Here is a 13183-nt window from a genome sequence, read left to right as displayed (position 1 = left end):
CAACCTAAATCTTCCCTCCTTCAACTTGGATCCATAACTATCCATTTTAGTATGCCCCATCAGAAAGGGATGCAGTAGGAGACTGGGAGACATTGGTGGGAATGTTTTAAGGCAGAGTCGAGGTCTCAGTGGATACATGAGGTGCTGGAGGTAGCTGAGCAGAGGATTACACAGACGAAGGACAGGCAAACAGAATAACCATACTAACAAAATCCTACATACTCTGTTTCCTTAGCAAGCCAAGCTAACTTCAGCATCTCTGGGGTTTGAATATAATAAAAACTCAGCTAAGCAAACCACAAATCTAGCTAACCTCAACTTGGCAATATTTCTTTCAAACGAAAGGAAGAAAATAAAATAGATAGTAAAGCTACAGTAAAGGTTGATCTGAGACAGGAAAAGGTGGAGCATGATTAACCTTTAGCTCTCATCTGTAGCACAAGTAAAAATACAAGCTGATCCTAAAATTTCTAGTGGAGACTAGATATACATCTTTTATTATTGTAGGTTAGAAATACAAAGCTTTAGATTAGATCAGATCTTGTGAGAAATTTTTCTTTTTATAAAAAAAGTCATTGCTCATCTCCAAACTACTAAATAGTTACAGGCTTGTTATTTACAACAAGCATTACAAGGGCTGCTCTGAAAGCAATGCCTTCTATTTCATTATGTTGGCGCATGACGTCAGAGGCGGATGTTGGTGGTATGGCAGTAGAGGTTGAACCTTCCCACCGGTGTTCCCTTCCATGTTGTTGCTGTGTGACAGATGGCAGCAGAGGGGCAGTCTGACAGAATGGTGTCTGATATGAAAGTGCTGATGAAACAAAGGTGTGTCACTGAATTTCTCCTTGGGGAACAAATGGCACCCGTTGACATTCATTGACATTTGCTGAACAGTTATGAAGAACAAACAGTGGGTGAGAGCACAGTGAGGCAGTGGGTGGTGCTTTTCAGTAGTGGTGACAGTGACAGTGGGGCATCTCCACTGATGCAGAATTTTAGGATCATGGCATTCAGGCTCTTGTTCATCACTAGCAAAAATGCACAGCTAGTAGTAGTGACTGAGTTGGGAAAAAAAAAGAAAAAAAAAAAGTGTTTTGTAGCTGAGAATACGTTCTATCAAATAGTGTTATTGTGCTCTTTGTATCTGTTGTAGTTTCCATGGAAATAAACAGGAGGTGTTACTTTCAGAGCACTTTTTATCTGCAGAACAAATTTTTCTTCAACATTTGACAAGACATTACTTAGGATATCAAAGGGGCTATATCCTGTTACGGGCAAATCGAGTCGAGGTTCAAGGCTTGAACTATTCAAAACAACTCTTTTGCTACCATGGATACTGCTGTTCCAGCCACGAGAGAAGGAACACACTTGGATATACGATTAATGGCTATCTGCACTCTCTCAAGGGTTAGCAGACATGGGACTAGATACTTGCTGTTTATGGAGCTGAAAGCAAATACTGTCCCGACACCACTGCCTAACAGCCCCAGCTAAGACATGGGACAGTAGACTGAGAAAACTGGACCAAAAAATATCAAGGGAAAATGTTTCACAGCATTGGTCTGAACCTTGAATCAGCTGAACAGGCAAAATCACGCAAAGTCAGATGATACTTATCTAAAGAGACCACTCAAGCTAAGATGAGTTATATATATACGGAACTGGATTATCATATCAAGACCCTTCCTCCCAGCCACAGGAAAACATTCAGTGCATTTTATGCAATACTTTTTCCACCAAAATGAGTAAGCATTTTTTGAAGTATTCTGTTTTTGTCTCTTGCCTGCACCTGCAAAGCAAGCACCAAAATATTTCCAGAAAAACTTCCTGATTTATGCACTAAGTGCTGAGAGTCAACCTATAAAACAGAGCCAAAACCTACACTGCATAGTAACATTCCAGCCCTGCCTAGAGATAGGAAAATAAAAGTTAAGAGGAATCAGGACACTGTGGGGAGACCATAAACAGATGGGGAGTGGCAGAAAGATCCTTGGTAAACTATGAAACACCAGGTACAATTTCTTGTAATTTATTGGTTTGGGGGGGGGGGAAGAACAAAAACCCAGCACAGAAAACCTAGAAAGGCTGCCACCACTGCTACTGTGTGCCTGAAATTCTAGACTTACTTTGCTGGTAGGAAATTACAGTCCACAATAACAACAGAAGGGGGGCAGCAAAATCTACTGTGCTTTGGTTCCCCAAGATGATTCTCTGCACTCTCTGCTTAATTTCCCCACCAATCTGATCTGCTGTCACTTCCTTCTGTGCACGTTGGTCCTGTCTCTCCCAGCCCTGTAGTAATCCAAATTTATCTCCTCCCGCCATTTTTTTCTTCTTCTCCTGCACTGCTTCCAGTAAAATGATATTTTTTCTCCCTCCCAGAAAATTCATACTCCCATGTTATCTCATTATTCTTTGCAACAGCATGCCAAATTCGCTGTCGTTTTCCCACTGGAGCTATGTCCTGAAAAAGACAAAGTGGTCTGTGCTCATTCTTACCTACTGCAGACTCCCTGGAATTGAAAATGCTACAGTGCTAGCACTTAGAAAGATCCCTCCGAATTCTGGGCTCTGCGCCCACCAAGCAGGAAAGAAAACGTATCTCAGAGAACAGCACCTGACTCCAACATCCTTACTGCTTGGCTAGCAAAGGAAAAATAGCTTCAGCTCTCTTCATGTTGCTCTGCTTCTAGCACAGGGGTGGGAAGGCCAGAAATGCGAGGGGAAGATGGGCCCCCATCAAAACTCTGCTTAGCTTGAAACCAGCTCTGGTCTGCAGTGACCACCTGCAAGCACTGATAGCCACCAACCCCATATCTGTCAGGGAACAAACTGGAGTAGAATGACAGTAAGGGGTCTAGAAAGGCTAAAAGGTGCACTGCTCCACACAGATTGCCCACCCTGCACTGCCCTCTGCAGCTGCTGGAGACAAGTTGACATGTCTGTGGGTCAGTTCATCTGATGAAGCTTGGCTGGCTCCTTTAGGTTGAACTGGTTAATGTCCTAGAAAGGCCTGCTTCTCCTCACTGGTGATAAAGGGAGTCCAAGGTGAGTCACTCCAGTGGAAACAGCTACATGTGGTCACATGAATCTCTGTCTCGCTGGCTTATTCCAAGATGTCCAGCAACATTTACATCCATCTGATATATGACTTCAGGTTTCTGTGAAAGACACTGGCGTTCCTTGCTCCAGTTGTGTCCAGAAACACTTCCCATAACTCTGAAGTCTAAGGCAGAATTTTCCCCTATGCTTATCTTCAGCAGCGAGGGCAAAGGCTGCGTAGATAGAAAACCCCCTTCCTCCTCAGAGGAAACTCCAGAACTAGATCTTACCAAGGAACTCACTGCCAGGGCAGTGTTTATACACAAGAAGCCTGGCTAGCTTCAGCTGTCTTCGTGGACAAGGAATTTTGCTCTGCAGTGCATGCACTAAGTCCTTTAATTTCAGGGGAACGGATACTGAAGGGCAACAGCTAATGTACTAAATAGAGTTAATAATAATTTTTCAATGGGTAAATCTCAGCATCAACAACTACATCTTTGTACCACTTAGAAACAATGAACGGCGAACTCTGAGTCTTTGTAAGTAAGGACCTCTACAAAGGCCATGCATAATGGAGAAAGAACCTGTGTGGTTCTTTCCACACAATAATGCCTGTGATCAGTTGGAAGAAAACTGGAGGATTTGGCCTTTAGCTGGTACACATTGATTTCGAGTTTGTGATTAGGGCTGGGCAGAAAACAAGAATTCCTCTTCACGAGAACTTGCTGCTGATGCTTCCAAGTTTGTTTTTGTTCTGCCAAAATGACAAAGCTCTTTTGAATTTCTGTCATAAAATAAACATCTAAACAAGGGAGAGCGCACATCCTTTGAACTGCCAATAACTGGGAATCACAAGAAATGTTAGAGGCTGCAAGAGTCCCACAGTCTGAGCAAAAAGGCAAGCGTGAGTTCTCCATACTCCAAATACAACCATTAGCTTTTAGATAAGTTACGGTAATTCTGTATTTTTTTCCTCTTCCCAGTTTTGACCACAAAAGGAACCTAACACCTCTAAAACCTTCCTGATGAAATTTTAATCAAAGCCAAAACCAGTCAAATGTTTTTGTCCCACTGAAGAGTTCCCGGCCGTCTCCATTCACAGCGATGCCGTGGTGTAAAGCCTCTTGACAGCAAAACCAGCAACTATCTGCCTGCTCCTACCTGACAGTAATTTAGCTTGAGCTGGACAGTTTTAATAGTGCCAAAAGTTTTAAGCCCCATGCCTGCTAATATCTCTGTGTCTCTGTGCCTGTGACCCTGCTAAGTGAGGACTATTGGGATTTATCCTCTGGCATTTATTTATGTCTGAAAAGGGCCTGAGGCTACAGCCCTAAAAGAGCCCAAGACAGAGCTTAGAGAGGGGCAGCCACCAGGTTCCCTTTATGACTTGTTCTTCTAGAACAAGTTACTGAGCGTACTGGAACAAACAATTAAACATTTCCTTTATAAACACCTAGAGGATAATAATACAGTAAAGGAAAAAATAACCAATGCACTTTTGGCAAACATATATCTTGTCACCCCTTTTTTTATAGGATAACGGGCATAGTGGATAAAGAGGGAGCAGTGCGTGATATATCTTGACTTGAGCAGGCCTGACAGCCTCCTGAACAAGCTAAGAAAATATGGCAGATGTTAAATCACCATCAGGATGCTTCAAAGAGCTGTGAACAACAGACAGCTATCTGCGGGGAGGGAGGTTTTGTGAGTTGTTACCACGGACTTCTTTGTGCCCTGATCTTTTTAATGCTTCACTTAACGCCTTTGGGATGCAGTAGAAAGAAGGCACCTGACTTTCAATGAGGAAGCCAAGATAAGGGCCAGTACAAGCATGTTCTCCACTGAGCCCATCTCCATTGAGAAATCAACTGGATGGAAAGCAACAGCAGCAAGCACCAGTGCTTTGCTCAGGAAGGGGGAAATCACAATTAATGCTCAGCTGTAGAAATGGAGAATGTGCATCAAGTCACAACATGCAGCAAGCCACTACCTGAGAGCTGCAGGAATTAATAAGAGAAAGCAATGAGGTATTCTTATAAATAAAAGGTGAATTTCATCTCATTCTAAGGTCAGTTAAGTGAAGCATGATATGCAAAATATACTGTCATTTATTTACCTTTCACCTGCACAAATGAGTCCTAAACTAGAACTTTTGCTTAGGTTCTGGACAATATATTTCAGGAAAAGTGTTACCAAATTGTACAGTAGTGAAAAAAGCACAATGTAAGGGATGGAAAATACAACTTGTGAGAAAGCAGCCAGTTAGGCTTGATTGCAGGTGTCTAAGACATAGGGTTTAATGGGCAGGTGAAAGGTAGTTTTGAGTAAGAGGAGGATAAATTACCATCATCTGTTGGGGAAGGATCATAAATATTTGGCAACAAAAACAGTTTGGATCACATCTTACTAAAAGCTTTCCAAGCACAACAAGTATGAGATAATGGCCATACATGGCTTTTGGTGCATGAGGTCTCTTCAAAAAACACATGTTGGAAGCAACCAACATCTATCTGATCTTGTCTCTAGTGCATAGGAAGGGAGCATACTGCCTCTTATGGGCCCTTCCAGGTCTTTGCATCTCTGATCAAAGGCAAAAAGAAATATGCAGAGTAGCAAATGAAAGTCTCTAATTGCCACTACACCAACAGTGTGACAGCATAAAATGCTGGTGGGTTATAGCTGCCTTTTCATGTCTTCACCTCAATGTGAAGGGCACAATACCAGCACTTGTTTGTGACTGAGCTGGGCAGAGACAGCTGCCTCCAGCTCACCCCACTTTGGCAACAGTGTTGGCTATCTGAGTCAGAAAGACAGAAGAGCCAGCCAATGGTTATACTCAGCAATCTTTGAGCAGTGGATGTCTACATCTCCAAGTAGAGCAGTCTTAGAGTTTGAAAAAGGGGAAAGAGTAATAAAGAATGCTGGATAATCTTATATTCTATGATTCCATGATTTTCTGAAGAGTGGAAATGAAACTCCATTAAGCTGTGATGATGTAAATACAGCCAATTCTTAGGAAACATCAAAACCCATCTCTTTCAGCTGGCACTGCAGTTATGGAAGTGGCCTTCCTTATTTATACTGCACCTATCCTGTACCTACCTACTTGTTAGTCTCTGGTATAGCCAGCTCATCTGTTTCTTGGCGTGAGGGGGCTGGACTTTCACAGTGACCATCTAGATGAGGTTGCAGAAAAATGAGAGATTAAGGCCCTGCCTCTGGTACCCAGTGCAGGGGAGCAGAGACCTGGGACATCACTAACTGAGCAAGAGAAAGGGCATGAGCACAGCTGATGTCCATCAGCAGACACTGCAGGATGTCTGGTGGCAAGTGTGGGCAGCACCAGCCTGATTGCTCAGAAAGAACTTTTGATGGTCAGCCCAGGCATCCTCCTGCCAGACCAGCACATCAATCAACTAACAACCCTGTTATTTAATTTTTCAGGAGCTGTGTCCTCCTGAAAACATTTATTTACTTTTCAGTTTAGGATGCCTGCTGCTTTCTCTAGTCCACGCTTTTAATTTTATTACACAAAAGCATGAGAAAGAAATAAATTATATTAAATAAGAAACCTAAAAAGCTTAGCACACAACTCAATATCCAAATTCCTCTCATTTGCACTAGTGACAGACTATTTTTCAGGCTGGCAAACTGCACATATGGGAATAATAATAATAATCAATATGAGAAAATGATACAGTGAGAGAAAAGGGATATTTTGCAGTGTATACCAGTTTCTAATAAATTAGTTTTATTAGTTAAGATTATTTAAAATGAATTATTCATTAGTTTTAAACTAATAAAAATATGGTTTAAAATAAGCCTAATTCCTCCAAATTGTAAAGGAATTTGTATTTATATTTCTCTTTTTTTATTTTTCTTTCAACAATCATAACAAATCATATTTAATTTTAGAAAAATTGAAGCTGTGAGTTTCATCTAATTACAGAATTCTGGGACCTGAGGCTTAAGAAGTAAGCATGATGTTGCAGTGGGTCTTTTGGTAAATTCATGGAACATGTTAAGCAAAGATTATCCACAGACACTGCTTTGAGGCATGTTTGAGTGTGCCAGTACCTGAATTCTCTCATCCTCAGAAAGGTGGCAGTAGCTCAGAGCTGGACACCCACACATTTAATTGAAAGCTCAGCTGGAGAACTCAATTCTGCTGCTTACACTTGTATCTAATGGGCACAAATAAAATTAATAATACATGTGCATGGCTCTAAAATTCATTCATACCAATTTTTTTCTGGACAGGTAAATGAAAACCGCATGCGGTCAGACTTTACCAGAAGTAAACTACCTGCACAGTTGCAGCAAGGCTGGGTACACCTCCAGGGCTCTGTGAGTGCGTTTCATGCTGGCTGCATTCCCTCAAACTCTCAAACAGTCCAGAAGACCTGCTCTGAGTGCTGGTGCACATAACTCCTCATGCTGCTGAAGGGGGATTTTGCACAAGACAGATTGGGAACTTCATTTTTACTGCACTCACATGTAAGGCATCACCCCTGACCACACAGCCCGACTTTGTCTTGCTGATGAACACTCAACATGCTAGTTAGCCCTGAGCTGGCCAAGTAATAGCAAGAGGAGAGTCCATTTGTACATGTATTTATACACAGAATAATCCAAACATTAGCTGCGAGAAATGAAATTTGGAGCATTTTTGTTTGCTAGACAGATCCGAAGAGACAACAAATTCCTATCTGACTGATAACAAAGAAGCTGAATGTTGCTGCAGTACGTATTAAACACAGCCATACGTATCTATCTATTTAAGCTAATCTATAAATATTTTAGATAAATAGGCAGATAGACAGAATTGCAGGAAGATTAAAAAAAAAAAAAAAAGTCAACTGTTTTGTTTGCTATTCTGGTCTAGGCAGGATGGAACAAGCAAACTCCATAGTGCCCTTACCAGTAATTGGTGACCTCCTTGATGTGTTTACTCTCTATTATACCAAGCATGCAGGCAGGCAGACAGGGCAATGCTGCTTCAGATTGCCAAGTTTCCAGTTCCCTGTGACATACGCAGGAGGAGGGCAGCTAAAAATGGAGTACATAACATAAGGTAGGCGGCTGCTACCACAGGTACCAGGTTTCACACATGCCTAGAGACAGTGCACCCTGCAAACCAGTGACCCTGCACAGAAAAACATCCAGGAAAATTAATTCCCCAGCCTTGCAAGAGGCTGACAACAGAAAGCCAAAAAGCACAACATTCTTGCTGATGTAAGAAAAAAAGAAAGAAAATCTGAGGACAGAGACGATGAAGAAACAAGAAGGCTATCTGGGAAGACACAAGACAAGCACCTCATCCCAACAAGTGGCATCATAAACAAATGCTTTCCCCTCAGAGCCAGAAGGACCAGAGCCAAGAGCCAGGTTTGTATCTAGAATATGCCTTGGCATCACTGATATTCCCTACTCTGTCACTGCTTTGGAACGGACAGACTGATGTCAGAGCAAAGCCGCCATGCCACAGAGGAAGGAGAAGCCCTGCTGGCTCCTGCTGTAAACCAAAGGAATTGCTCACTCCTGGCTGCTATTGCAAGGTCCACAGCCTACTGGCTCTGTGGTTTCCCTAAGAAGGACACAGATCCTTCCACCTGCCATGTTTGTCTCTCTTTGCTTGCTTCTCAGGCATGTTGCTTACCTTGCACAATCAAGTAAACCTGGGAAGTCTTGGGGTGATGCTGTGTCTGCACTGAACACGTATAGGACCCCTCATCATAGACATCCACTTTCTGGATCCGCAGGCTGTACTCCAGGGGGTTTCTCTTCTCAAGCTCTACTCGAGGGTCCAGGGACCACTTGTCCTCTCCAGCAAAAATGATGCCAGAACGGTTTAACCAGGCCACCTTGGAGCTTCTGTCTTCTACATAACACCTGAAGATGGTGAGAAAGGTGAGAGAGAGATTAACAAGCATCTCCATTTTGTCCCTTCCCACTACTACATTGCTCAGGTACTAGTTAGTACAATCCTGCTAGTACAGCAGCTCCTCATCACCATGGCCCAAAGCCCGATTCTTTCACAAGGATTTTTGGAAAGGCTTCATGAACATTTGAGATTTGGGGTGGCCACAGCTCCTGGTCTCACTTCCTGTTGTCTGTGGCCTACAAACGCACAATAAATGACTTTGGAAGGCAACAAGAGATCCCAGTCACCAGATCCCTTCTAACTGCCAGTAGGAAAGGTCAGGAGTCCTTCACATGCTCCCAGCTCACCTTCAGAAGTTAAGCACACAAGAGGAGTTGCATTCCCAGCCCCCTGCCAGTCTAGAGGGCAAAGGTTCAGGGCTTCAGCTTTGTCAGCTCAGCACACAGCTTCTCCAGCCCGCAGTTTCAGCAGCACAAGGAGAAGAAGCTGTGGTATTAAGCTGACAGCTGAAGAAGACAAGGGGGACTCAACTTCTCTCTCTCTTGGCAGCTGTACCCATCAGAGCCAGGCTCACATAGGCTGAGAGAGCCTGTCTGTCAGCAGCCTGTAGGACAGAGCAGCTCAGTCTCCAGAGCTTTCGCTCTTCCATTGCTCAGAGCTCTGCTCACAGCCTCCTGGCATCCAAATAATCTAGCACCTCTCCCCGGCGCTATTCAGGCATGTGTTGCCTTTGAGCAAGAAAAGAGAGGATAAAGATTATCACTTCATGATAAGACAAACATTTGACAGTAGGCTAGGAGGCTTTCACACAGCCTCTTAGAACGGGTCAGACATTTTCCAAGTTCCTCTGGTTGAATGCATTTCATTCAGGCCATGCCACAGATGTGTCCTGTGTGACGTGACCCCACCATACGGCCAGCACCTCCCACTCCCCTGCTCTGTGGATGCACTCTGGGTTGTACTGAGTTACCTGGGTGTAGGGGGAAAGCCAGGCTGTGTGGGAGTAGCTGAGAGGCTCACCAAGCTGCTGGCCAGGCTGGAAGCAAGCCTGATTTGACAAACATTTGCTTTAGAGAGCAGCCCAAAAGACCCCAGACTAAGGTTCAATCTTTCTGAAAGGTATTCCAAATTCTTCTGTGCACATTTTGGATTTGTGAAGATCCCAAGGGGGATGGCATTGAGAAACTAAGCAGATTAACAGCTGCAGCTGAACTCAGTGGGTGTTGAAGTTTCTCAGCCACTTCCAAACCCGCAACACACCTATCTGAACGAGCAGAGTACAACAGAGCCAGCACAGCACCAACCCAGTCATGCTGCTTTTTGGACTTGCACTATATGTACCATCTACTCTGCCTGGAGGCATTTCTGCGCCATGCTCTTTAATGAGGTGCAAAGATACCCCTTCAGAATGCTCACTCAGGGGCCCTCAGTGACTGACAGGAGGAGGAGAGACACTACAGAAAACAAAAACTGTGTCATAACGTGTTGTGTGCTGCTTTTGCCCAGGGTTATCCCTAGGCCAGTGGTACAACCAAAATAACGTGAGAGAGAGAGGGAAAGAAAAGGCATGGAGAAAAACTGGACGAGCAAGCAAACTGGGTCTGAACTACTCATCTGGGCATACCTGCGCCTCTGAAACTGCCACAGAAAATCAGTGTACGAGTGTGGAAACTCCAAGCCCAGGCATGCTCCAAACATGCACTCAGGTTTCCCAGCATGTCAGTCTGCACACACGCACCCTCCTACTCTGCCAGAGATGCCACCCAACCTTATGGATCATGCTTTAATAAGGATTTATGGTGATGATTTTCACAGTGTAATAAGTGCTAATTCAATACTAATAGAATATTAAATGGCATGTTAACTGACATTTTAACTGCAAGGCAATGGGAGCAAGGCATCTTGCAAGATATCAAATGGCTCTTATCATTCACTAATAATCAATAAACAAGTTCACTGAGATAGTCAAACGCTTTTCATTAGGCTTATTGAAAGCATTACCATCAGTGCTAGTGAGTGCTAATAAACTATTTGTGATCCATCCATTCAGCTTTTCCTTGTGGTTTCGGGTTTAATTTCTTGACATCTCCTGATGTAGCTACTGAGAAGGGCGGCGAGCGGTGATGGTCACGTCTTGGACAATCACTACAGGGACTTAGGAACTATTGATTTTACCATCAGTTCAATCCATACACAGAGAAGGAAAAGAAAACTTGCTGCTGTGCCTCTTTAGCCTCTTTGCTATCTCATTAAAAAAAAAAAAAAAGAAAAAAAAAAAAAAAAAAAAAACGCCCCCAAAAACTTAACTAAAAATAAAACAAAATAAAACAAACAGTACAATATGATGTGGCTCCTTCATGATTTTTAGCTACTGCGCCATTTCTAGCTGCTACTAATTTCTTTCCTTTCCTCACTCAATGCCTGACAATCGTGTAAGATCCATCCAGGAATGGACAACTGGAAACTGGAACTGGAGAAAGGCACCTGGACATCCTCACACACATCTCAGTCACCATTTCCACAATACTGAAAACGGTCTTGGGCAATTTCACAGTAGAAAAGGGAAGGATAATGCCTTTACCCCAGGAAAGTGCTTTGGGATCTTCAGCCAGAAATGTCACCTCTAACTATAGGAAAAACTAGACACATGATGCAAGAAAATCTTACCTGGCTCATTTTCTCCAGAGGAGATGTGCTCTGTTGCTCCTGACTGCAGACATTTATTTACAAAGCCAGGACCAGCTCCACTAGCACTGCTAGGAGAAATGCTAACACTCATCAGCTAAAAGCAATTCCAAAGCTCACCCTAACCCTAACCCTACCCTAACCCTAACCCTAACCCTAAACCTAACCCTAACCCTACCCTAACCCTAACCCCTCACCACTCACTCACAACAATTCTGGTCCCTGCACCACTGCTCACTCTCCATCTGAACTGCATGAGTGCCCTCTCCAATGCTTGGCATGGCAGGGAGCCCAAAGTCTTTCTGCTCTGCTGATTAGAAACCTTTTTTTTTTTTTTTCTTTCTCTTTTTCTAATTTTAAGACTAGATTTATTCATGGCTGGATTATATCCATTTCCTCTCATGCCAACACCATCCTTTAGCTTAAATAACTTTTCTCTCTCCTGGGTGCTTATCTTCCAGTGTGTTCACTGAGAGCAATCATATTCCCTCTCAGCCTTCATTTTGCTGGGCTCAACAAGCCAGACTCTTCTAGTTTCTTCTTGTATGATAGACTCTCCATTGCCCTAAACATCCCAGTAGCCCTTCTCCACACCTGCTTCAGTCTGAACTCCTCTGCCGTGACCAGAATTCATACCCAACTTTCTAGATGAGGTCTCCCCAGTGCCTTGTACAGAAACGTTCCTATCTCGCTCTCCCTAACATCAACTGTTTTTAATGAAAGCAAAAAGGATTGCAACCAGCGAATATGACTATCAGTGCAGAACTGCTCATGTGCTGTGAGCATCCTCATCTCTCCATTCGATACGGACGGAAAATGAAATCCAAGGGAATTCGCCAAAAATATTCCAGCCTAAAAATGAGAGCTGCATGGGCTCTCACTAGCAGACACACAGCTGGCTTCCCATGGGTTTTCTTTATGTTAAAATGACTTCTTAAGAGCATAGGTTTCTGTTTTCTGTATAGAAAAAAAATATCAAACCCAAAATTACAGTAATTGTTATGCCAGTACTCTCCTGGGGTGGATGTAACTATACCAGAACAAGAGAACTTATACTGGCTTGATTTATAGCTCTTCCCATCTTCTGGGGATCAGTATACCTGCATAAACAGCTCTAGTCCACATCCATTCAAGCAGAGGTACCTTTTAATGATATCAGTACGAGCTGCTATGAAGAAAGTTAACTCCATCCTAGCCAGACCCAGTACATTTCAGATTTCCAAATAAAGCTCCTAAGGCTTCCATCAGGGTCTTGCAGTGGGATCAGATGGGAGGATAAGACTGCTGAGGAAAGCCCACGAGCTCCCTCCTTTTCCCTTTTGGGACTTGTTGGTGTCCCTTTTAAGTACAGTCAGAAACCTGATTCTGATCTCGACGAAGCATGATTAGGTGACGCTAATCAGCTACTGATCACACAGCCTCATCCAGCCGTGAGTGTACGCCTCACTTGGCTTGTCTGCAGCTTCTCGTAGCATCACTGGGACCTCTGCACTTTCAAAAGGGGAAACCAGGGAATAACAGAGATGATGCAGGATGGCAATGGGGAACACTGCCAGAGGATCTGTCTTT

At 43.4% G+C, this 13183-nt stretch overlaps 1 protein-coding gene across 4 annotated transcripts in view; it reads right to left on the bottom strand.

Annotated features, from left to right (window-relative positions):
• LOC122155797 (limbic system associated membrane protein) overlaps nt 1-13183 on the bottom strand; it is a 341409-nt gene that overhangs the window by 151487 nt on the left and 176739 nt on the right. For all 4 annotated transcript variants that reach the window (XM_042810006.1, XM_042810004.1, XM_042810005.1 and 1 more), the window contains one exon: nt 8705-8937. In XM_042810006.1, coding sequence (XP_042665940.1) covers nt 8705-8937 — 233 coding nt within the window. The remainder of the gene's footprint in view (nt 1-8704; nt 8938-13183) is intronic.

The sequence above is a fragment of the Centrocercus urophasianus genome, unplaced genomic scaffold (assembly GCF_019232065.1).
Source record: "Centrocercus urophasianus isolate 14NV4802_14NV808 unplaced genomic scaffold, USGS_Curo_1.0 seq_12, whole genome shotgun sequence".
Classification (NCBI taxonomy): domain Eukaryota; kingdom Metazoa; phylum Chordata; class Aves; order Galliformes; family Phasianidae; genus Centrocercus; species Centrocercus urophasianus.
The sequence above is the reverse complement of the archived record's forward strand: the minus strand, read 5'-3'. Positions and strand labels throughout refer to the sequence as shown.